The 24,705-nt window shown below is 37.4% G+C and overlaps 1 protein-coding gene across 3 annotated transcripts in view; it reads left to right on the forward strand.

The window, feature by feature from the left end:
- Positions 1-24,705, forward strand: part of CPS1 (carbamoyl-phosphate synthase 1) — a 133,987-nt gene that overhangs the window by 83,909 nt on the left and 25,373 nt on the right. For all 3 annotated transcript variants that reach the window (XM_035726824.1, XM_027590514.2, XM_027590515.2), the window contains exons 23-29: positions 8,081-8,222; positions 9,528-9,593; positions 10,054-10,117; positions 11,842-12,023; positions 18,038-18,232; positions 18,654-18,721; positions 20,631-20,706. In XM_035726824.1, the coding sequence (XP_035582717.1) occupies positions 8,081-8,222; positions 9,528-9,593; positions 10,054-10,117; positions 11,842-12,023; positions 18,038-18,232; positions 18,654-18,721; positions 20,631-20,706 (793 nt within the window). The remainder of the gene's footprint in view (positions 1-8,080; positions 8,223-9,527; positions 9,594-10,053; positions 10,118-11,841; positions 12,024-18,037; positions 18,233-18,653; positions 18,722-20,630; positions 20,707-24,705) is intronic.

Genomic DNA, 24,705 nt, shown 5'->3' on the forward strand with positions numbered 1-24,705 from the left:
TCATTCAAGAACTAAAAGATTTGGTCAGAAATGATTCCTATGTATGTTACATTTAGCAAGAAAAAAAAATCTATGCGATTATCAGTAGACAGGCTTCAGTTAAGTAACTTATTTTAATACGATTCTAAGTAATAGTTTCTAGAAGTCAAAGAAAGTTATATATTGAAAGTTATACTGTTGTTTCTTGCAACAACACATCTGATAGGTGGAAAACTACCCTGTTGAAACATGACTTCCTTTAAACAAAAATAATGGCGAGGTTCTAAAATATAAGACTTCCAAATAAATTTATTTGTGAAATAACAGATTTTAAAGCATCAAAGAATGCTCATTTAATCTCAATTTTCTACTGAGGCCTTATACAGTATTAATTTTTGTTTGTTGGATTTAAATTCTGGACATATAAGAAACCTATATTTATGGGAAAAGCCAGGATTTTGCTTACTGAATACATCTTCTTAATTTGGGGGAAAGGATCTATTGAACAGATTTAAAATTATAAGAAAATTTATTAATCAGAAGTAAGAGAAGCAATATTCTATAGTATGCACTTTTCCCTTTAGTTCAATCTGATTGGGTGAAAGCTGCTTGATTAGTAAAAACATGATTTTTGAATGCAACAGAACACTTTCTTATACACTAATAGACATGACTTACTATGATAGGGTGCTTTCTGTTTGTTTTTCATAATAATTCTGGATTATTGGAATCACTAAATATTGGTAAAAAAAGATTCATAGGTTAAAAATTGCCTACTTAAAAATATCTACAGTATCATTTGCTCATAAGCTTTTCTTCTTTGTTTGATTCTGTTGTTTTTAGTAGCCTTTAAGGTGAAATACAGTTTTAAGTGTCTCGTCCCTCGAAAATCAACACTTGTAATATCGTAGAATTATTGCCATAGTGCCAGGTGGACCTAGATCCTAATAGATAATTTTCATGCTGGTGTGCTTTCACATGAACATGGGATCATTGGGTATTGTTTGTCCTGTAGATGAGTGGTAAAGATCAAGGTGTTCTTTAAGTCCTCCAAAGACCTCACAACTATATAGTAACAAAGCATCGTGCTTTGAAGAATTAAGAGAAAATACCGGTAATTACCCAATGGCCTAAATTTCATCCTTTGCTTTTCTAAACATGATTGCTGCTTTTGAAAAATGTCTTTTGCATTTCTCTTAAGGAAAGAGGTAACGACCTGTCTCTTTGAGAGAAAAGATGAGAAGACAAATAACTTCCCTGCTTATTGGGCCTGGGGCACGGTCTTTTTTTTTTTTTTTTAAGATTTTATTTATTTGAGAGAGAGAGAGAGAATGAGAGAGAGAGAGCATGAGAGGGAAGAGGGTCAGCGGGAGAAGCAGACTCCCTGCTGAGCAGGGAGCCCGATGTGGGACTCGATCCTGGGACTCCAGGATCATGACCTGAGCTGAAGGCAGTCACTTAACAAATTGAGCCACCCAGGCGCCCTGGGGCACGGTCTTGAACCTGTGAAATGCCAAAAAGAATCCGTGAAGCCGTGTAAAAGTCAGGGGAGAGGCTGATGGGGGGTCTCGGGACAGAGAACACAGATCTTACTCGGTTCTCCGCTCTTATCGAAGCAGGTGTCATTACTGAACATCAGGCCCTCGTGTTTTCTCAGCTTCTGCCTTTTCGGGGATTTTTAAAAAGAAGATAATAATAAAATCACAAGCCCATCCCGTAACTGTAGGCCAAGTGGAGTGCTCATTTTCACATTAGAGCTTGTGCAATCTGGAGGGAAATTTGTTTAGTATTACTTGTGAGTTGGTGGATCAGATAAAAGCCAGTCAAGTGGAAGAGAGGACTGTGTGAAGTGTGCTGGTTCTCCTGGTAATTTCGATGCTGCAGGCGTTCCTCCAGTCAGTTAATAGATTTCCCCAGCTCCTTTAAGCCAGGTGAAAATTTCCTCATTAAGGGGAATTTATTCCATTTCCTTTTATCATTTATTATTGAAGACTAAGTGTGAGTGGAGGAAGTTTCGGAGATGACAGGGTAGAATTTTAAACAACAACAACAACAAAATCTACATTGGAAGTCGGAGAGACAGGAGAAAGGCTCATATTGTTTATAAAACCAGAGAACACACAAGAGACTTCCCGCCGTAGAAGCTAAGCCATGCTGTCTTAACCGTTAAAAGATTAGGGCAGAGTGTGTAAAAGTCTGATTGTCTGTTTTTAAGATGTTTTTCCCCCTCCCAAAATTTCAGAACTGTCATTTTGTGCTGCTAAGTAGAGAGGAACTGAAGATTATGAAAAGACTAGCATCACAGCTATTTGGTGTTTCTTTGTGTTATTGTTTAGATTCTTTTATGCAATGATGGAAGTGTAACCTTTGCAGAGTTTGCCCTTGAACTCTGAAGGCAAGATAAGCTGGGAGGGGAGAGAAAAGTTATATATAAGGCATGTTTTCAAGGATGCAGTGAAGATCAACATGAACATACTAGTACACACACATACATACCAAATAACAGAAGGATACTTTATTGTACATACTTTAAAACTGAGTGCTTTTGTGCAATATGCTCCATTCAGCTGATCACATTCTTGCTTGGTATAATGCTCCCTTGATTTACAAAATAATATAAATGGAGCATTCCCTATTGAGGCTTCAAAAGGCAGTTTTGAATTACAAATTCAGCATTTATATTTCTTTTACTAATTATTCTATTTTGAATTTGTTCCAAATTAAGGTTTTTATTTTCCTTTGGAAAAATAGACATATTATAGCCCTGTCCCTAAAATAAGCTTTCATCTAACTTGATTTCTTAAAAAAAGAAAGTCTCCCTCTAATGGAAGTTCTTTTTAGCAGGCAAAATGGAGGACAGCCCAATGTGGGCAGATAAAGATGAGGAGCATGTATCTGAATCTCTACATTGTTAAATGAGCTTTATGTTCACTTAAGATTATTCATCTTGCATTTGACTCTGAAGAGGTTTAACCTTATCTAAATCACTGGCCCAAAGCTAATGAATCGTGTCTTCAAACTGTCTCTTCTTTTATTTTATTATAATGGAACTCAAAATACAATTTTGTATCAGAACAAGTAGGGAATAGAGTCAGTTTCCTTCCCTATGTAATGACATGCTGGCCAGCTTTGTGTTTGCAAAAGCAGCAGAGAGAGTGAATGAGGGAAATATAGAGAGAGGCTACCTACCTGCTTCCTGTCCTGGAGTTTGGGGTACCCCACAGAATTAGGGTAGCACTGAATGTGGGAAGGGATCTAGTTTATCCATGTCTTTGTAACTGCTGTGCTGGGTCAGAATCAACATGTATTTTATCAGTGAGGAGGACTGAAATGCTTTACACTAGTTCATGAACATGCCTGGAAAGTAGAAATTAATAACCAGAGAAATTATAAATAAAATACTATAGAAGATACATCACTTTGAACTCCGTATGAACATACCTACCCAATATTTGCATTCAAATTAAAATAGATGAACATGATTACATTCGTATGCCATTCCAATTTAATACACCCTAATTTTCAAGATGTTTAAAAATGTCATATCATGCTATTGATCTAGCTATTTGAAGATTGAGCAAAAGTTAAAAAGCTGTTCTGGGTTCACCAAGAAAATATTCTGGGAATCAGCTTGTGAGCATGCACTCTGCAAGTCTGGCTTGATAACATCTGTTTTGGAAATCTCACCTGGTATGAATTGTGGGGGTGCCTATGGAGAAGTAGTTTTTCAGCCCCATTCTGAAATTCTATCATTTGTGACTCATTATTCTGTGTTACTGTTGCTCTTCTCAGGCATCCCCTTTAAATAATGAAAACTCTCTGGTGTGGGGATACTATGGGGAGCAGTGATGATTGAGTTAGTCTTAGTGACAGATAGCTGTTTTTTGCCACCAGAGCTGAGCACAGAATTAATTCACTTTACTTTTTTATGCACGAGGCCAATTCTATCAATCAGTCTTTCTTTTTCTTTCTTTCTTTCTTTTTTTATTTGCTTGTCGGTAAGAGTACAATTTTATTTGGTGAGTGGAGGAGGAATACTTTGCATATTTGCTGGAGATGTCTTTATATGCTCTACTGGACTCTTTGGTGGGGAATAATAGGAGGAATTATGCATATTTCAGCAATAGAAAAGACTGCACTGCTGAATGTGGACAAAACAAATGCAAATATATTTCATCCCTAATAGAAATGTGAGGAATCTAAATGGGGTTTTTTGTGTTTGTTTAATACCATTATTTATAATTTTCATTTAAAGCCATGTAGCAACCTTTGAAGAATTCACTGATATTCCTTATAAGAAGAAATAAAAATAAATCATTCAAGGCAAGGGAAAAAAAAACATGACCCAAAGAGCTCGAGATAAATATATTACTTCTGGTTATCTTTGGACTTGAAGAACTTGCATTTTTACTAGTCCGTAGTCATAATTACAGGTGTGATGGCTCTTTTCAGGGCATATTTCCTAAGTGTGTCTGGATTACTGCTCTTCAGGTTAGGATTTAGTCATTTAAGTTAGTGTGGCTGCTGATATAGTAACATAATATGGGTTTTGCCTCAGATAGTTATTGCAGTAATAAAGAAATGTCTTACTGGAGATCTGTTTATATTTTTTCTTTTACTGCTATTGCACAATTATGGGAAAATGTTCTAGCAAGTAGCTAGAAAAATCTAAGGGTAAGAATTGGCTTAATGTTATATGTACAGTATTTCTCCACCTAACTCAAGCTTCATACTTATGTTTTTAACAAAATTGCAGATCACAGAAAAAATGTGTAGCCTTTCACCATGCAGGTAAACATTAATATGATTTATTTTTCATAACTCACAATTAAATATATTTATTTAAAAAGAACATCATGCATAGTTCTAATTTAGAAAAATGGCTTATTTATCAAGTACTTCCACTTTGAGGCTGAATGCACACTTGCACATAAACAAATGAGCAATTGATTTAGGAACATAATCTTGGCAAAAAGTGAAAATATGCATTTCCAAAACAAATAGCAACAAACAAATTCTTCTCCTGCTTTTGTCTCAAATTTTTTCTTTTTTGCAAGACTAAAGGTAAACACCAGAAACTTGGGTGTTTCAAAAGCCCTCAGGAGCTCAGCAGTCATCCCTTGGGTAAGGCCTTTCCAGACTTCCCAGTGGCAGCTGGGAGCATTTCCCCTGAGCCCCAGCCTTCTCTTGCATACATTTTCTCCTCAGCACCTCTCACAGTGCAGGCACATCGATGGTTATTTGTTTGTGTCCTGATTACTCTGACCTCCCTGAATGTAGAGATTCGGTATTTTATCTCTCCATCACTAAAATAGGTTGCACAGAAATAAAATTAAATAAGATAAAAACAGAGAGGGAGGCAAACCAGAAGAGACTCTTAACTATAGAGAACAAACTGAGGGTTGCTGGAGGGGAGGTGGGTGTGGGGAATGGGGTAACTGGGGGATGGACATTAAGGAGTGCACTTGATGGAATGAGCACTGAGTGTTATATGCAACTGATGAATTCTACCCCTGTAACTAATAACCTACTCTATGCTAACTAAATTGAACTTAAATAAAGAATTTTTAAAAATAAAATAGGTAGCACAGAGCCTGAGACACAGTGCGTGTTCACTAAGTGTTAAAGCACTGATGTAAGAATGACAGTGAACGTTGCCCCACTTTCACCATTCATAATTTTCTACTAACTACAAATCCTCAGTATGTTTTCTATACCTGCCATGCCCACCACGGTCTCAAATTATGGCAGACGCAGTTGCCCTTGCCTATAGTACATCTGTCAACTCCTTCATCCATATAAAGCTGAACTTTCCTTATGACTCTGTTCTCTTCCCTCTACTGCCATAGTATTTCTCCACTACATCCACTCACATTGTTATCTCTTTTCTCTGACCTCACATTGCACCACACAGCTTATCTCTCCATAAAATGTTTTGAATTGCTCTCTATCATTGCATTGTCTCAAATACTGTTTTGTATCTTCATGAGCAGCACTGCCTAGGTAGAAATTTCTGTGACGATAAAATATTCTGTAATCTGCACCATTTAATACAGTAACAGTAACCACTGCCACATATGGCTATTGAACACTTGAAATGTGGCTAGTGCAACTGTGAGCCTAAAATTTAATTTTAAAAATTTTAAATTAATTAACATTTATAATTTAAGTAGTCACATGTGGCTAATTGCTACCATATTGAATAACATAGTTCTAGAGCATGAGGCCCAGTACTTGGCACCCATCGCAAGTGACTAATAATACTTAATGCAGATTATGTTCAAGAATTTGACAGGAAAACGTGTTGCTCTGGGAGAATGTTTATCAAATACTTGGGGCCTTTAAAAAATCAAAATGAGACATTAAATTTATTGGGAAGAAATAATGAATTAACTTGAGAGAGAGAAGGAAATTTAAGTGCCTTAGAAAAAGCAAATTGACTAGGAAGAGACATAGCTGTAAAAACCCAAACTAATACTGATATCCAAAAGCCAGAGGAATAGCTATTAAATATACCAGCTTGATTCTCTCTTCTCTAAACTCAGAATATGAATTAATTAAAGAAGATTGAAGAATAGAATGAACAAAATGCAATAGGTTTAATTCAACTACATTCTATTAGCAGAATTTCAATGAAAATGTTTTATTTATTATTAGATCTTCTGAGAACATACTGTTATATTTTAATTTCGTTGTATTGACTATCAGACTGTTATAATTGAATTTTATTGTATTGACTATTGCTTGAAATAGCTGGCCCATAGCTATTTAGTTAGATATACTTTTACAGAAATGTTTTATTCTTCTGTACCTTGGCTTTTTACAAATTTTTTTGTACATTTTGAATTCCAGTTACAAGCTGATTTCAATAACTTTGTCTTTTCTATAAAAGCTGTTGAAGTTCAGTTTCCCTTATTCACTTAATAAATATTTATTGAATGTTGTCTGTGGACTAGCCTGCTAATCTTTGGGAATGATCTGGTAAATGAGCCAGATGTATTCTTTGTCATCATGGAACATGAATCTAGCAGGAAAAAAGTCAGGTTGGTGAATAAAAGCTAAGAAACATTAAAAATATTGGCACTATTGACATGCTAAGTAGTATGGTTCCAACTATGCTCCTGGCTCCAAGCAAATGAGTCAGTGAAGAGCCCAGGAAGATCTATGGGTGAGGGCAGACCGAGAAATCTTCATGGGTGAAACATGGCTCTAGTTGACCTATAAAGAGTGGCTGGGAGTTGGGGAGCAGCTGGGTAGGTAATAGGAATGTCAAAGTCATTACAGGTGAGAGAAACAACACAAATACAGTCTATACTACCGGTAGGAAATAATCATAGAGAACTCTCTTGTCGACATAGACAGACATGTGATATTAGTAAATAGGGGCAGTTTATGGAGAGTATACCCAGTCTGACACAATGTTAGGATTCCTAGGTGAAGGTGATTCCTGAAGATGCTGTACATAAAGACCAGAGCATAGGTCAGGCATTAGAGAAGGAGCTACAGATTTGGGAATTATTGACTACTTATGCTGCTTGAGCCAATGACAGTGGTGAAATTTAGAGGGAGAGAGAAGGTAGACATTTAGTCTTAAATCTGGTAACAAAAGATAGAGCCTTGGGTGGGGGAGAAAACCAGTAAATGATTTTTGTGAATTATAAAGTAGGATGAGCAGCAACTTATCAGAGCCAGAGGAAGATTATCTTTAAAGAATGAAGCATCAGGCAGGTCATATGTCGACAGGTTGAGGAGAAGAAACTTGAGAAAAGTTTCCTAGATTTAGTAAGGGGAAGGCCCATGATTATTTTGAAAGAGGAGATCCATTAAGAGAGTCAACGCAAAAGCCATTTTTCAGGAAATAAGAGAAGAAGGCGCTAGAAACCACATGTTTGGAAATGTCAGCATTGAAAATACTGAAAGATTTCATAGAGGCTAGAAGATCTAGTGGGCTATTTATTTGTGCATTTTTTAAAGACAGGAGATCTAAACATGTTGAAGATAGAAAATAAGGAGCCTTTGGTGTTTTTGAAATTGAACACAGTTCACTGGTCCTTATTGTGTCTTGTTTAAACTCGAATCTCTCTTTTTCATTAAATCCTAGTGAGTCCATTACAGAAGAAACCCTGAAAAAGTCAAAGGAGATTGGGTTCTCAGACAAGCAGATTTCAAAATGCCTTGGGCTGACTGAGGCCCAGACAAGGGAGCTGAGGCTTAAGAAAAACATCCATCCTTGGGTGAAACAGGTAAAAGTTTCCCTTTCCTCGAAGGGGGAAACATAGGCACCAACTCATAGAGCCATTGCCAATAGAAAGAGGGATGGAATTAAAAAATGATTCTACTTGTCTAATCGATGCCCATGATGCCACCAATTTTATTCAGCACAGGATTGATTTAAGCTTAAAAGGGAAAAGTTGAAGGGGTACTGGGACGTAAAGCTAAGAGTGAGTATGTGGTTTTCTCTGCCTAAATGAAAAAACATCAAAATGACCTCTCCTTTACTTTTTGACCCATGTGCAAATATATCTGTGATAAGATAAATCCTTAGTGTAATGGAGGGACTTGAAATACCCTAGTATGGTGGCTGACCTCTTGAAAAGAATAGTTATCTCTTTTGGCACTAACTTTTTACAGGGTAATACTTTATTTTAAGTGCCCCATCATTATGGTTCATTTAGTATTCATTGTGATAGGGTTGGGCATAATGAGCTCATCTAGTATTCATGGCAATCACACAAGAACTTTCATAGGTGTACCATTGTGGGTTTTTTTTTTTTTTTTTTTTTTTTTTTTGGACTTTAGTAGAGGTATGCTTTGGCTTAAAGTACCACCAGCTGGTTTTTGTCCTTTAAAAATCATTGACTTTTCTCCACATGCTCAGGGGGCACATGCATACCCTTTGGTCTCAGGCTTGATGCTGAATATATTCTAGTCAGCAATTATCTTTCTTCCTTCTCACCTGCCTTACACTAGCCTGCCCTGTTGGCCCTGAATTCTTGCTCACTAAGCTGAGCTCCTGGCCTTAGAGAACTGAATTGATTTACTTTTTCCAAATATGTTCAGTGAGACCTTGTCTCCTTCCCCTCTTCCCCATGCTTTAAGGTATTTGTGTCATCTCATTGCTCAGTGCCATAGGTAACTTAAATCCTATGCATTAATTTGCAAACCAAAGACATTCTTACATATAGGTCGTTTTGCTCTGATTTGAGCTGCTTTAGATAGCTGTCTGGGTAAATCTTCCTGGTAGCGAGTTCACTATGACCATTTTGCTATGTACATGAAAAGTACTGCTGTAATCAATCAGTGATGCTCTGGGGTGTGTATTGTTATTTATTGCTCAAATGATAACTAGATTATATCATTGTTCCTCCACCCAATCTCATTTTCAGAATTAGAAAGTAATTGAATTGTACCTACCTTTTTATCTGTCTTTGTATCTGATAGTAAGAGGCATTAAAGGAATATGAACACAGTACAATTTTTTTATTCTGGAAAAAAATACAACAGGGAATAAAATCCCAGTTTATTTATTTATTTATTTTCTCTTGCAGATCGATACACTGGCTGCAGAATACCCATCAGTAACAAACTACCTCTATGTTACCTACAATGGGCAGGTAGGAAGTGCCAAATTGCTATATGCAGAAAGCTCTAGATTTAGTAAATGGTCCACAATGAGGGAATATAATTTTTGTGTTTTTGCTTATCTAGTAATCTTGGTATTAAAAATGACATAATGTGGGTCAGATGTGATAATGTCTTTCCATACTCAGTCTTTTCAGAACTGCCTTAAGATGGTGAAATCAAACAAGTAAAAATATAATAAGGATAACAGTTACATGAACATACAATTATGGTGTGTTCTCATGGCTATTTAATTAAAAAATATTGAACTTATTTTTTGTGACTAAGTAGAGCTTATATGTTATACTTATGAGTTCCCAGAGACTAGTAGAGGATACACGGCAATAAGAGGAAGAATGAGAAAGACAGACTCAGTGACAGGACAAAGAGTTTAATTAGATTGAAGAATAACACACAATAATTTCTGTGTCTTTTTTTTTTTTTTCTCCTCAGGAGCATGATATCAATTTTGATGACCATGGAATGATGGTGTTGGGCTGTGGTCCATATCACATTGGTAAAGTGATAACTTATATTTACATAAGACTTTATAGTTCATATAGTACTTTTCACACATGTTCATTCTATTATTCTAAGAACTATGAAAACAGATGCTGTTATAATAAGTATTTCACAAATTAAGAAACTGAGGTTCAGATAGGTAAAGCCCAAGTTGATATGGCTATTAAATGGTAGAAGTGAGACTCAGATGCAAGTCTCAACTATAATTCCTTCTCCTGTTTCACCATGTCCCCCCTTTTATGTTTTTATCCTCATGAAATAAACAGAGCCTCTCACTGGGATTAGGGAATGAATTACACTTTGACCTTTTCTCATCTGGCACAGTTTTACGCAAAGATTTATATTTGCTCAAGAACTTCATATATCAACCAGAAATTACATTTGTAGACGACGAGATCTGTGAATATATGACTTCTGTTGATATCGAACGCAAAGAGCTTTTATCACTGGTGCATAGACAGAGCATTATATAATTTAATTAAAATGTTCTCAGCAGAAATTGTTACAGCTCACCCAGTCACTTAAAATTAGACATTTAATAACATTAATATAATAATCATAATTTACAGTTACAAGTATATATTTAAATAGACAATGATATTTCTCAACAAGTGTATTTAACATTTAGTCTCACAAGTATTCTAGTATGGAAATGATGAAATACATAATTTAAAATGTATGTAGTCTTACTCTGTTACTTTAAACATAGTTTATTTTAGGTTTTACAATTAATCAAGTGCTTCAGGATATCCTACTTCAGCAATCTTTGGTCAAATATTGAAGTAGGTCAACAGTGTTTATATCTTTACCCCTTTAGTTATCTTAGGCTAAATGGCCTGAACACCTCCACCAGGACCTGCCGTTCTCTTCTGTAGACTTTTCTTCCTTCCTATTCAAATTTTACCTAATTTATGTAACAATTCTGCATTACCTTAGGACTCAGGGAAGACTAACTAGGCTGATAATCAAGTATATACTTAATTGATAGAGAAAATTGGCATGCTACTATATTTGGATAATTATTGTTCTGATAAGGATTTTTAAGAGACAAAATCCTAATGCAAAGGATTAGTACAAATCCCAGGACTTTCAGTTCTGTGGCATTCCAGTAGAGGTGATATTTTGAGGTATTTAGGCCATTATTGTACTTCAAATTCTTTTTTAGAAGGTCACTCACTCTGCATGGGGTGGCCTTGCCAAGCTTAAAAGGGATATGCTTGGAAAGCACAGGATTTTCCAATCAATCAAGATGTGTCAGAGCTCCAAGGCACTTCAGGGATCATTGGGTTTAGACCTCAGACAGCAGAGTAAGTGGATTAACTAAAACGAGAACTCCAGTGTTCTGATCACTAGCTGGACTATTGTGTTCTGAGGTCAGTATGGTCACTTTGAGTTCTTTTCTGCAAACGAGGGTTTTTTTAAAAATCATTACAATGATCTCCCATTAACTTTGAATTTGAATGTTTCAAATATGGAGATTCCCTATTGCAGAACTTAGCATACAAAATAAGCCAACATGTCATTGTTGTTTAATTAGTCCCTGCTTTTCCTACTATTATTGTAGTGTGCATAACGGATCTGAAATTTACATTTTGGAGTTTTAAAAATTGCAATGAGAGGGGATTAGCTTCCTTAGCCTTAGCCATAGCTTTCTGCTGCTCTTTGTATTGTAACTTCATGTTTCTTTTACTCCTCTTCCCAATCTCACCCTCTCTGCAGGCAGCAGTGTGGAATTTGATTGGTGTGCTGTCTCCAGCATCCGCACACTGCGTCAGCTTGGCAAGAAGACAGTGGTGGTGAATTGCAACCCTGAGACCGTGAGCACAGACTTTGATGAGTGTGACAAACTGTACTTTGAAGAGTTGTCTTTGGAGAGAATCCTAGACATCTACCATCAGGAGGTAAAAAGGGGGAAAAAAAAAAAAAGAAAGAAAAGAAAGGGGAAAAAAAGAAGAAAAATATATGCAGTGCATACTTTATAGATGCAGATACATGTACATAGATTTATGTTGTAACTCCCCTTAGGGGAAAGAGCTGCCAGTGCCTCCCACTGTCTAATTTTGTAGTGAAACTCTAAAAAAAATGATCCCAGCCTTAGAGTCTTGAGGCCCTGGCACAGAGAGATTATTTTTTTCTTTCTAAGCATTCCAGCTAGATTGAAGACTCTTCTTGGTAACGTGTGCCAGACAGATATTAGCTAGTACAAGACAACCCTCCAAAATATTTTGCAGAATGATTTAATTGATCATCTAGACATACAATAAGCCGCCTCTCTCTAGTTCCTGTGTTGTTGCGGTTTAATAATGGATGGTCCCCAGGGGAGTTGTTTACAAATGACCAGTTAATTCTGTGTGCCATCAGATGAAGCCATCAGTCTTCAGTCTAAGATCCATGAGTTCATTCTGAACAATATCGGTACTTTTCTAGCTTTCTCTGACAGTTCTTCCACCCGCACTCTAGTATTATCGAGAGTATCTTTACTCTGGATTCTTATGACCACAGGTTACTGTAAGTCTATAGGACAAGTTAAAATATCTTACAGTTAAAAAAAAAAAATAGGGCGCCTGGGTGGCTCAGATGGTTGAGTGTCTGCCTTCAGCTCGGGTCATGATCCCGGGGTCCTGGGATCGAGTCCCGCATCGGGCTCCCTGCTCCTTGGGAGCCTGCTTCTTCCTCTGCTTCTCTCTCTCTCTCTCTCTCTCTCTCTCCTCCCCTCTGTTGCTCATGAATGAATAAATAAAATCTTTAAAAACAGTAATTGCTGGAAGATTTCACAGTGATGTCTAGTGGTTGTGTCTTTTGATGCCATTACAGTTAACTCCCTACTGTGGAGAATCATCCCTATGTATAAAATATGGTCACTTAGGGAAAAAAATACTGAATTAGGGCCACAGTACTTAAGTTCAAGTTTTGACTTGACAATTCATTGAGTTGTGCAAACTTCCTAAATTCTGTGTTTCTATTTTTTTTTTTTTTTTTTTGGTTAATGAACCAGATGAGCGTATATATGTGCTACATGCAGGTACTGTGAAGATAAGGAGATTTGTGGCTGAAACCACATTGGAAAGTGTAAAGTTCAGTGCTAGAACATGTGATGATTTTATTACAGTGAAGAAAAATAGAAAAACTTAGGATGGGTATATCATCATAGTCATCCATTTGGGTTTGACCCACTTATCTTCTGATATAATGAAATTGAACCTCTGGGTAGAATATACAGGATTTTTATTTTTCTCTCTGACATGGTTTTTCTAATAATTTCTTAAGATTCATTTCAGGTGGGGATCAAAACAAGTGCTACAAATATATCTTGAATACCTTTTAAATACCAGGTTCAGCAGGATGGGGAGGTGTAAAACCAGCTCCCTACCTTCAAAACATTAGAATAAAACTGGGAGGGGCGCCTGGGTGGCTCAGCTGGTTAAGCGACTGCCTTCGGCTCAGGTCATGATCCCAGGGCCCTGGGATTGAGTCCCGCATCGGGCTCCCTGCTCCTTGGGGAGCCTGCTTCTCCCTCTCTCTCTCTCTGCCTGTCGCTCCCCCTGCTTGTGCGTGCACTTTCTCTCTATCAAATAAGTAAATAAAATCCTTTTTTAAAAAAAAATAAAACTGGGACCCATAACATAAATATATGAAAAATTACATAATTGTTTAAAATATATTAACAAGGATTACAAGGAATTGCAGCGGGCATTTTACACATAATTAATTATTTCCCCATGAAATGGTTTAAGGAAAGATTAAAAACTTCTACAACTGCCTTTGGATATGGTTATACATGGATATTAATGAGATCTTTTTATAATAACTGAATTCAGTATGATGGTAAAAAATAAATTGGCCCTTCTTTGAAACTGATTGTCATTTAGAGTGCTACTATGTAAGATATTTTTAAATGTCAGAATATAAGAACAATATTCCATTGATGTATTTGTTAGACTATCCCACAGGAAATGTTAAAAAACATATTCACATATCATACATACATGTACATATGTGTGTATGTTTCCTTCTATGAGGTTGTCGTGTATCTCTTCACAACCTCCAGGAGACTGCCATAATCCATCTGTGGGTGTCCCTAGTGATGCTAAAGGCACTGAGACATTCAGTAGTAAATCTGCAGAAAATTGGAAGCACATCTAAACTTACTCAAAAGCACACATTTGAGTCACTTTAGAAGGGCAATAAGGTACATAGCTACATAGGATGATAGGTCTCTTGGTCTAGTTCAGGACCAATGGTATTCCCATGGCAATAAGGATGCACTTCTAAAGAAAACATAAAGGGGGGGGGGGTGTCAGAAAAGTGACATGCCCTGTGAGTAAAGCAGGCTGACTCAGTCAATAGAGCATGAACTCTTGATCTCATGGTTTGAAAAGTTATATAAATGAACATTAATTTTCTTCTATATCCCAGATCCACATAAGACCCATTTCTCATTTTTTTTTTAAATTTCTTCATTAAAAACCAGATTGAGTCTAAAAATGCCAGGCAATATACCTGAGACCTTATGATGTCCCTGTCTAGTTTGAGTCCTTAATTTTTCTTGATTTGTGAATAATTTACTGGATCATACCCCATAAAAATGTACTCTGATTACTGATGTAATGGTTCTATTTTTAACACCTAATGCTATACGTATATACATATACAATGGCATCTCTATAACACAATTTGAGTTAAATGAATGAATGACAAACATTGATTAATGTAGACAAAACCCATTAGAGATTGCGTGACTCTAAACTAGAATTGGGTTTCATTCCTAGCATTTGATTTAACTGTAATTAAATATAATCTTAAGGGTCTGCCTAAAGTATTGAAAATGTTTTACTAAAATGTGAATTACTAAGATAATAAAGCACAGTTAAGATAATAAATCAATCTCACAGACAGATGTACAAAGAGTAGAGTTTTGTAAATTAGAGATAATACACGAAATTACAAAAATCAGGGTCATCTTTTAATGAATTAAATGTTACTTCTGTTAGTAAGATATATTTTCTCTCTTGCATTCTGTCTATAATATAGCATTTAATTTGCCCATGAAAATAAGGACAAACCAAAGTACTAAAAATACATTTGTGGTGTGATTGCATTTGAATACTGTTTCAGAAATATTCTTGTGTGGTGTTGTCTTAGCTTAGTGATACTAAGTTAAAAAAAAATAGGAAACTAAACTGAGGAAAAAGATACAAACAAAGGTAAGGTCAGTGGAACTTTGGGACCCTGATGGAATTATTTTCAGCCTAAAGTATTTAGAAATCTGTGAAACAAATCTGAATTTTAGAATATTTTATGTCAGTGAGTTATTTAAAACTATTGAGGCTTAAGTGATTATGGTAATGATAATTTACCCATGTGGGAAACCAAGTTCTTCTCCCTAAGTCCCTGCTAGTTCTGTGCTTGCAGTTGGGGCCAATTTAAGATGAATTCTTCCACAAAACTGTCCTATATTAACTTCATCCTACAAACATGTTCTCTTGTACTGACTTCCTTTTGCTGTGTGGGCAAAACTACACTACATCATCAACCATTGCTCTGAAACATCCTGTGAATGTACTTGTCTTTCCAGGGATGATCTTTATTTCTGGAGTCAATGATGAGAATGGGGTTTTGCAGAGGAAGTTTTTCTACCACTTTTCAAAAAGAATGTTTTAGAAATAGCTCTTCTTGCAACCTCTAACAGTAACTACCCTTGAAATCAGGCAGAAAAATAGAGTTAGCTTAAGATTCAAAGATTTGGTTTATTAGTTAAACATAGCTGCTTTGCAGTGTGGAGAATTGAGTTCTAGTACTAGGCTGTATTTGCTAGATTAGAAATATGGCCCAGTCATTTAACCTTCACCGAGCCTCAGTTTCTTTAGCTGTAAAATGGGGAGAGTAATAACTGCCTCAGAGGGATACAGTGAAGGTCAAAACAGATGGTGTAGGGCAAATAATAATATCCCTAAGGAATAGTAGCGGTTTATATTATTACTGTTTTGAAAGTTGCTAATTTGTTGAAAAATAAAAAGCAATTTCATAGAACATTTTGAAAAATGTTAGTATTTTTATTAAAGACTTTTCACTCAACTTTGAGCTCCCATTTAGTGCAATGGACCCCAATTTTTGTTCACAGGTTGTTACTTCTCTTTTTATTTTAGAAATTATGTTGAAGTGTTTCACATAAGAAATCTTTGTATACATTTAATTGAAGAATTAGTTTTTAAGCCTCTAAAATATTAACTCTGCTAATAAACTAAAAATAATAAACAAATAAAAATATTATTATAGTACAAAGAATAAATCTTCTTAAAGGTTTTGCGAAGATGTATATTGAACATAAAAAATGATAAAAGCAGCTTAGGTGCACTTATAAATATGCAGAACTGTGGATTATTGTTTTCCATACTGTTCACAAGGCATTTAAGTACTCAATGGTAGGGTGTTTGCTTAGGCACTACTATCACTGCTCTCATCAAAGAGAAATAAGCTTTTATCCCTTTTAAGACTATTTCAGAATTATTTCAAATAATGATAAAATACATTTGGTACATATCTATTACTTCAGCAGTTCCAATATTCATTGGTAGGTTATTAAGGCAAATACAAATTATTCCAAGATCAATGGTCTATCAGATAGAATAATATTTTCCGATATTAATAACAGTGTCTTATGCACTTATAATTTGTAAGGCCTTTAATGTTTATTATCTTATTTAACTTATATAGTGACCTTGTGAAGCAGACAGATATTATTCTAATTTTACAGACATGAGGACTGAGTGTTGGAGGGAATTAAGATGGGAAGGAACTTCTTTTTTTTTTTTAAATCTGGAAGTTTTGGGGCGCCTGAGTGGCTTAGTCGTTAAGTGTCTGCCTTCAGCTCGAGTCATGATCCCAGTGTCCTGGGATCGAGTCCCACATCAGGTTCCCTGCTCAGCAGGGAGCCTGCTTCTCCCTCTCTAGCTCCTCCTGCTTGGTGATCCCTCTCTCGTGGTCTCTGTCAAATAACTAAATAAAATCTTTAAAAAAAAATCTGGAAGTTTTGACTCCTAATAGGAGATTAAGGTTAAAGATTCAGACACTGCTTGTAGGGCAAATAGGAAGGAAACAGGGACTAAAATCTGTTACTGGGTACTGCAGACAAGAGCCAAGGTAACCGTAAAGGAGAGAGGATGTAAAAATGGGAGGTAGGATTTAGAATGGACTGTAGTGTAGAGATGGTGGAGTTTAGATAAGAGAGAGGGAAAAAGGTGAGAAGTAACAAAGGCAGGGTAAGGTTAAGTGGGCAGAAAGCTTGCTAGTGGGAGTGCACATAGTTGGGGACACTGAGTAGGAGGTCTTCTTGGTGCTGAGAAGAATGGTGACAAAAAAGGTTGGAGACCCTTCATTGTCTTATTGATGGTGATGAGCTTACACTTTGTCCTTTAGGCATTGGGAAACTTTGGAGAACTCAAAGCTTCAACTCACACAGGAGGGACTCGGTGAATCAGTTTCGTAGGATGATTAATCTGAATGTGAAGGGCTGGGGTGGAAAGGAACAGGAGAGGTGAGCGTTAGAAGGAAAGATCTATGTCCGTTTAGGAAATTGCAGCAGTAGTCCAAGCAGCACTTGATTACAGTAGAGTACATGATGAAAATATTAATTGTCTTGATTTCCTTTTTCTAATCGTCATGCACGTCAATGTCACACATTCATGTGTAGTTGTGTGGAAGTCTGATGTGGTAATCATATGTAGTTGTATGGAACTCTCACATAGATTTTAGCAGGTAAGTGCCTGGAAAGTAAGAACAAAGTTTGTTTATCTCTTTGGGGGCATAACTTAATATTGCCTATTGATGGGAGACATGAAACGATCACAACATGTGAAGCAGTTGTTCATTCATCATGGAGTGACCCCTACGGCTTATATTGTGGTGTCTTGTCCAGGCATGTGGGGGCTGCATCATCTCAGTTGGGGGTCAGATTCCAAACAACCTGGCAGTCCCTCTGTACAAGAATGGTGTCAAGATCATGGGCACGAGCCCTCTGCAGATCGACAGGGCCGAGGATCGCTCCATCTTCTCAGCTGTCTTGGATGAGCTGAAGGTGGCTCAGGCACCCTGGAAGGCCGTTAACACTTTGGTAAGGAGAGAAACACTTGTCTTTTTTTAATGTTCGCTTTTGAAGAGTTGTAACCTGAATGTTAACTATTGCAGATGTGAACTTCAGGGCAGATAGAAGGCACTTATGCTCAGTGACTTTACTTTAAAGTTGGTGTATTTCCATGATTGCAGTTAAATGCTGGTTATAAATTGTTAAGAGTATTCTCATTAAGATTCGGACAATGAAAACTGTTCAAACTATTTTAGAGCTTGATTGATATTTACAATTAGAAACTAGGAATTTTATATGTTTCAATGTCCAATTTACATTTTAATGGTGTCTTTTGAGAGAAAGAATAAAAAGAGTTGTGTTACCATTTGTTCTAAAGATGCCTTTCTGCAGTTCTACTGAGTATTTTAAACTATTCATGCACTTTTTTGTTGTTGTTTCTCTCAATTAGAATGAAGCACTGGAATTTGCAAAGTCTGTGGGCTACCCCTGCTTGTTGAGACCTTCCTATGTTTTGAGGTAATGTGTTGTTTTCCACGGTAATGATTTAAAAATCAGTAGATACAGAACTGTGTGCTGTATGCTAATAGCACTTGGCTTTGATGTGTAGTGATTTGTAAATCCGTCCACAGTCCCCAAACCAACATGGCCAGAGTGAGGACGTATGCATGGTTCTTCAGCCTACTGCTTTTCTTTCAGAGGGCGGAATAAGAGTCCACGGTCCTCCATCTTAGAAGCATGGCTTAGGGCATCTCGTTGCCAAACTGAGGGAGGGTAGTTTTACATTAGAGAAGAGAACAATTTCAAAAACCCAAAAAGCAAAACCAGAACAAACCTGGGACATCTCTTTCCAGTATCTGTTTTCTAGTAAGCAGAAATGGCAGCTTATCTCTGACCGTTGTCAGCACCTTCCGATGGTGCCTCTGGTTTGAATTTTTGAGTTTTTGAGATCACATTTTTTAGTAGATGAATTATAATGGTGAGGGACAGGGATAGTGAGGATCTTTTATATTAAACTTTGGAACGAAGTTCTATCATCAAAGGAGAAGTTGTGAATTATCACTTACTCTCTTCAGATGTTACCACATGTAAGGAACGACTTCACTGAACAGGGGATAATAAGAGAAACACAATTTGCTGTGCACAATTTGAAAGTGTAAATGGAATTTGCGATGGGATCCTTTAAAATAATGAAAAATTTGAAATGAGGTGGAAAACCTTCCTTTTTATTTAAATGACATTTTGTGTAAATCACCGTCAAATAGTACTTCTTCTTTGAGGTATTAATGTAAGTTAATTTAAACAACACACAGACATTTAAGGGAGGGTTGCAGAAAACAGCTTTGACTCTTGTGCTTCCTTTCTCATCTCTGCAATCTGTCTCTTTGTTCCAGTTTCCTATACTGTGAATTATCAATGTTATTGACTTAGCCTTCCTGTCTTAAATAGATCTTCATCTATTTAAAGTTCTTTATGCATTGAAAGTTCTTTATGCAAAAATATGTAATAGAGTAGAAAACGTAAAGAATGCTACTTTTAAAAAGAAGTGGAAAGTAGTATTTTTCTTCCTTATTTTTTCCCTCTTCTTATTCCTCCTTCTTTCTTCCCATCTCACTTTGAAAATATCAAAATTCAGCATAAATTGAAATCAGCATTCTTTCTCAAGCAATTAATAAGAAGGACACAGTTGAATGCCTTTCAGTCAGATACTGTACATTATATTTGCAAATGTTACTAAAAATTTTATGCTTTTGTGACCTGGCTGGTAGTAGAATGACCTGCTTTGACAGCAAACCTGTGGGTTAAAATCAGCCGTTGTCAATGACCTCTGAAGGAACAGGGTAGGAATAGCTAGATCCTGGGGCACCTGGGTGGCTCATTCGGTTAAGGGTCTGACTCTTGATTTTGGCTCAGGTCATGATCTCAGGGTCCTGAGATCAAGTCCTGTGTCAGGCTCCACACTCAGCAGGGAGTCTGCTTGAGATTCTTTCCCTCTGCCCCTCCCCCTGTGCTCTCTCCCCCACCCACTCTCTCTCTCTCAAATAAATAAATAAGTCTTAAAAAAAAAAAAAAAAGAATAGCTAGATCCTAGGATGAATTCTGTTAAGGTTTAAGAATTACCTGGAACCAGGCGAGTGAAAGCAGGAAATCAGAAAGGACAAACTTTGGGATACTGCTATCTCTATATTTACGTGGTTTTCTTTGGACATCATCACAGCTCTCACCCCCATCTTGGGTGACTCTTTATTTTGACTGATTGTTCTGGTGATTAAGTGGAGTAAAGACTCAATTTGGGAAAAAGCATCTTCTTACTCAGTCCAGACTGAAGCTAGAGATTGCCTGGAACTGTTCTGAGAAGCAATCAAGTCTAGCATGCTTTTCTTCCAAAGTGGTGAAAGAAACTGACCTGTCCTCCTCTCCTTTCCAGTGGATCGGCCATGAATGTGGTATTCTCTGAGGATGAGATGAAAAAATTCCTAGAGGAGGCCACTAGAGTGTCTCAGGTAGTGTCTGATTTCCTCCTGGTGACTTTTACTTCTGTTAATTGCTATCTTATTTCATATGTTTTTCTTTTCACGTTATGTCAGGATGGTTTTCCCTTTATTTTTTTTTTTTTCTCTCCCTACCCCTTAGTCTCCTATATATGGGAATAAGAAAACTCAAATGCATTTAATTGTGTTTAGATCCTTTGGGTTAGTGGAAGACGAAGAAGACCAGTACATATTTGATCACAACATTGACCTGGTTTTAGACTCCAGGAGTTAGGCTGGATAAGCATCCTTGTCTGTTCATAAGTTAGATGCTGATCAAGTTATCCCTGGGGCTCCCAGCCTCGAGGACTGCCCAGCCAAACTCGTCACGTATCAGTGAGGGCTTTCCTGGTTTTTAAGTCTCACACTTGGAGACACTTTGCCTTAGTTAACCCTGCAATTTTAATAGTAAACCCCTTTGTTCACCTTTTGACTTTTTCTCATTTTGGTACATTCCATTTGTCAGTTAATAAAAATGTTTATAATTCTGTGGTGATTCAACCACCTTCCTCCATTGCCCTCAGCTTTTACTTCTCCCTTGGTATTACCTCAGTGTGATCCATTTAAGATTTACCCAGGGAGGTTATTGATCTGCAGACCTTGTACTGTAAAGGATGAAAGTGATGTTTTCCTTTTAAAAGCTTTCAGAAGCTTGTTGGGGGAGTGTGTGTGTGTGTATGTTTAAAGAGAGAGAGCACGACTCATAGAGAAGAGTTTGATGTTAGGCAAGTGGAATTTGGAGGGAGCTAAAGAGTGAAGTCAGAAGCATTTCAAAGAGGAAGAATGAGCATGGACTGTTCCTGCTCATGAAGACAGACATCCCTTCTGTATGGTGGTTGCTCCCCAGGACATTGGGTCAGTGAAGAGAGTGGATAAGGATTAAGGGTGAGAAAGACAAAGAGTGTAAAAACAGAAAACCAAGTAGATTTTGAATTCACTTCTGTGTGAAAGTCAGATTGCTGAGGAGGGAATCTCTCCAGGGAGCCAGTCTTCATTAATGTGGACTGGAGCAAGACACTGTCTTCTTCTCTGACTTCCTGCCAAGGATTTGGGCATGCTCCCCTTTTAAAACACGAGTAGTTAGACCCAGCTGTGCTGGGTGAGTGAGGAGGCAGGTGTCCTCTCTTTTCTGCCTGGGACACTGGATCCCACATAGAAGAGTTTTAAACTACTCATAGTAGAGTTTCAAAAATATATTTTTTTCTGCTAGTATATGGGTAAAACCCCTACTGGACCAAAGTCTATAATGGAGATGTCCTGATTGAGTACATTCTGATTCAAGTGTTCCCTTCAAAACACAGCAGAATCTGGGATACTCAGTTCAGTGACTCTAGAATAAAATTAGACCCCATCAATCATTCATCTATTTATGTATTCATTCATGTTTAGCACTTGCTGTATAATGGCATCGTTCTCAGTATCAGGGGATACACTCATACAAAGAGAGATAGGGTCTGCTCTCACAGAGGACTCTTTACTAGGGACATCAGAATTCAAATAATTACAATAAAATATAATGAGCATTGCAATAAGAAAATATAGGATGCTGAGGGTGAATGTCAATGTATTGGGGTCCATCCCTAAAGAGCTTTTTTTTTAGATTTTATGTATTTTTTTTTAGTTTTTATTGTTATGTTAATCACCATACGTTACATCATCAGTTCTTGATGTAGTGTTCCATGATTCGTTGTTTGTGCCTAACACCCAGTGCTCCACGCAGAACGTGCCCTCAATACCCATCACCAGGCTAACCCATCCCCCCACCCCCCTCCCCTCTAGAACCCTCAGTTTGTTTTTCAGAGTCCATCGTCTCTCATGGTTCATCTCCCCCTCTGACTTACTCCCCTTCATTCTTCCCCTCCTGCTATCTTCTTCTTTTTCTTTTTTCCTAACATATGTTGCATTATTTGTTTCAGAAGTACAGATCTGTGATTCAACAGTCTTGCACAATTCACAGCGCTCACCATAGCACATACCCTACCCAATGTCTATCACCCAGCCACCCCATCCCTCCCACCCCCCACCACTCAGCAACACTCAGTTTGTTTCCTGAGATTAAGAATTCCTCATATCAGTGAGGTCATGTGATACATGTCTTTCTCTGATTGACTTATTTCACTCAGCATAACACCCTCCAGTTCCATCCACGTCGCTGCAAATGGCAAGATCTCATTCCTTTTGATGGCTGCATAATATTCCATTGTGTATATATACCACATCTTCTTTATCCATTCATCTGTCAATGGACATCTTGGCTCTTTCCACAGTTTGGCTATTGTGGACATTGCTGCTGTAAAGATCGGGGTGCACGTACCCCTTTGGATCCCTACATTTGTATCTTTGTGGTAAACACCCAGTAGTGCAATTGCTGGATCGTGTGGTAGCTCTATTTTCAACTGTTTGAGGAACCTCCATACTGTTTTCCAGAGTGGCTGCACCAGCTTGCATTCCCACCAACAGTGTAGGAGGGTTCCCCTTCTAAAGAAGGGCTTTTTAACTTAATTTAAAATGGTTGATTTAGAATTAACTGGTTGAAAGGTTTACATTGTGGGTGTGAGTAGGAAGAAGGGACAGCACAGGTAAAGGGTCAAAGCTGAGAAAGAGAATGGAGTTTCTAGAAACTGATAAAGTATTTAGTATATGGCTAGAACACTTCCATGGTGGAAGAGTAGATAGAGTTGGCAGGGAATAGATAAGGAGAACCTTGTCAGTTATAATGAGTTTGGGGCCAGACTGCATTCATGGAAAAACATTAGGGGCTATTGCTGTAGCCCAGGGTAGAGATGGCAGCACCTTGGAGCAGAGTGAGGATAGTAAAGATAAAAAAGACGTACATGTATTCTAGAATATTTAGAATGTTCACTGAAGGCAATTGGTGAGTGCATGGAGGTAGAGGGTAAAAGTGTATTGGATAAAGGATGACTCCTGAGCTTCTGCCTTGGACAGCTAGATGGGTGGTGGTACCATTTATTACAATAGGTAACATGAGAAGGAGAAATTTTAGAGAAGGAAATCCTATATTTAATATTTGACCTTTTGTATAAGGTGCCTGTGAGAAATCCAGGTGCAGATGCTTCAAAAGCAGTGGGTTATACCGATTTTTAAATTGAGAATCAAGGTCATGTCTAGCGATAGAGATGTACATATAGTTTTGGAAATAAATAGCATATCATTTTAGTTAGAGTTTTGATGATGGAAGCAATCACCAAGGAGAGAGAACAGAGGAAGTGGAATAATTAAGACAGAGACAAGAGGGATACCAGCATTTAAGGGCTGAGTAGAGGAAACATGAAGGAGCCTGACAAAGAAGCAGGAAAAGGTAGTTTATGGATATCAAGGCCAACAATGTATAATGTTGCAGAAAGATTGAAATTTATTAAGAGATTTTCTTTCTCAACATGGTAAGGCCTATTTCATAGATTTGTCCAAATGGCCAGGATGGCGGATGCCGTTGTTGGCCCACTCAGATTCCTTTACCTGTGGAAGCACCTGTCCCTAACTCTTGTGATAGCTGATAACACTTACCAGCTGTACTTCTTCTCTGGGTAACTATTCTCAGTCAAATGGGAGCTTCATCAACAAGGAGGCAAGATCCCTCACCTCAGCACCACCCTCAAAACACTAGACAGTGAGTAACCTTTGCCTCAAGGTGGGACTTAGTCTGTGTTGCAGTTCATCCTCCAGAGGCCCCTGTGGGGTAAAGCCAAATTTAGTCTCCACTGAGATCATAGACATACTAGCTTTTTCTTATTGCCCCATCCTGCTTTTCCAACTCCCTCCATAAATCACTTGAACAAGGATCCCTGTCTCAGGCTTGGCTAGAGAAGCTAAGACAGCTGGTAAACTTTGTCTTTTTTTTTTTTTGAAATCATGATATTATCATCAAAAATTAGAAAAAAATCCCATATCGGTCTCAACACAGCTCCAGTAGGCCTGCTACAGTAAATATCAGATATTTAAAGAAGAAGGAAC

The sequence above is a fragment of the Zalophus californianus genome, chromosome 3 (genome assembly GCF_009762305.2).
Source record: "Zalophus californianus isolate mZalCal1 chromosome 3, mZalCal1.pri.v2, whole genome shotgun sequence".
NCBI classification, from domain to species: domain Eukaryota; kingdom Metazoa; phylum Chordata; class Mammalia; order Carnivora; family Otariidae; genus Zalophus; species Zalophus californianus.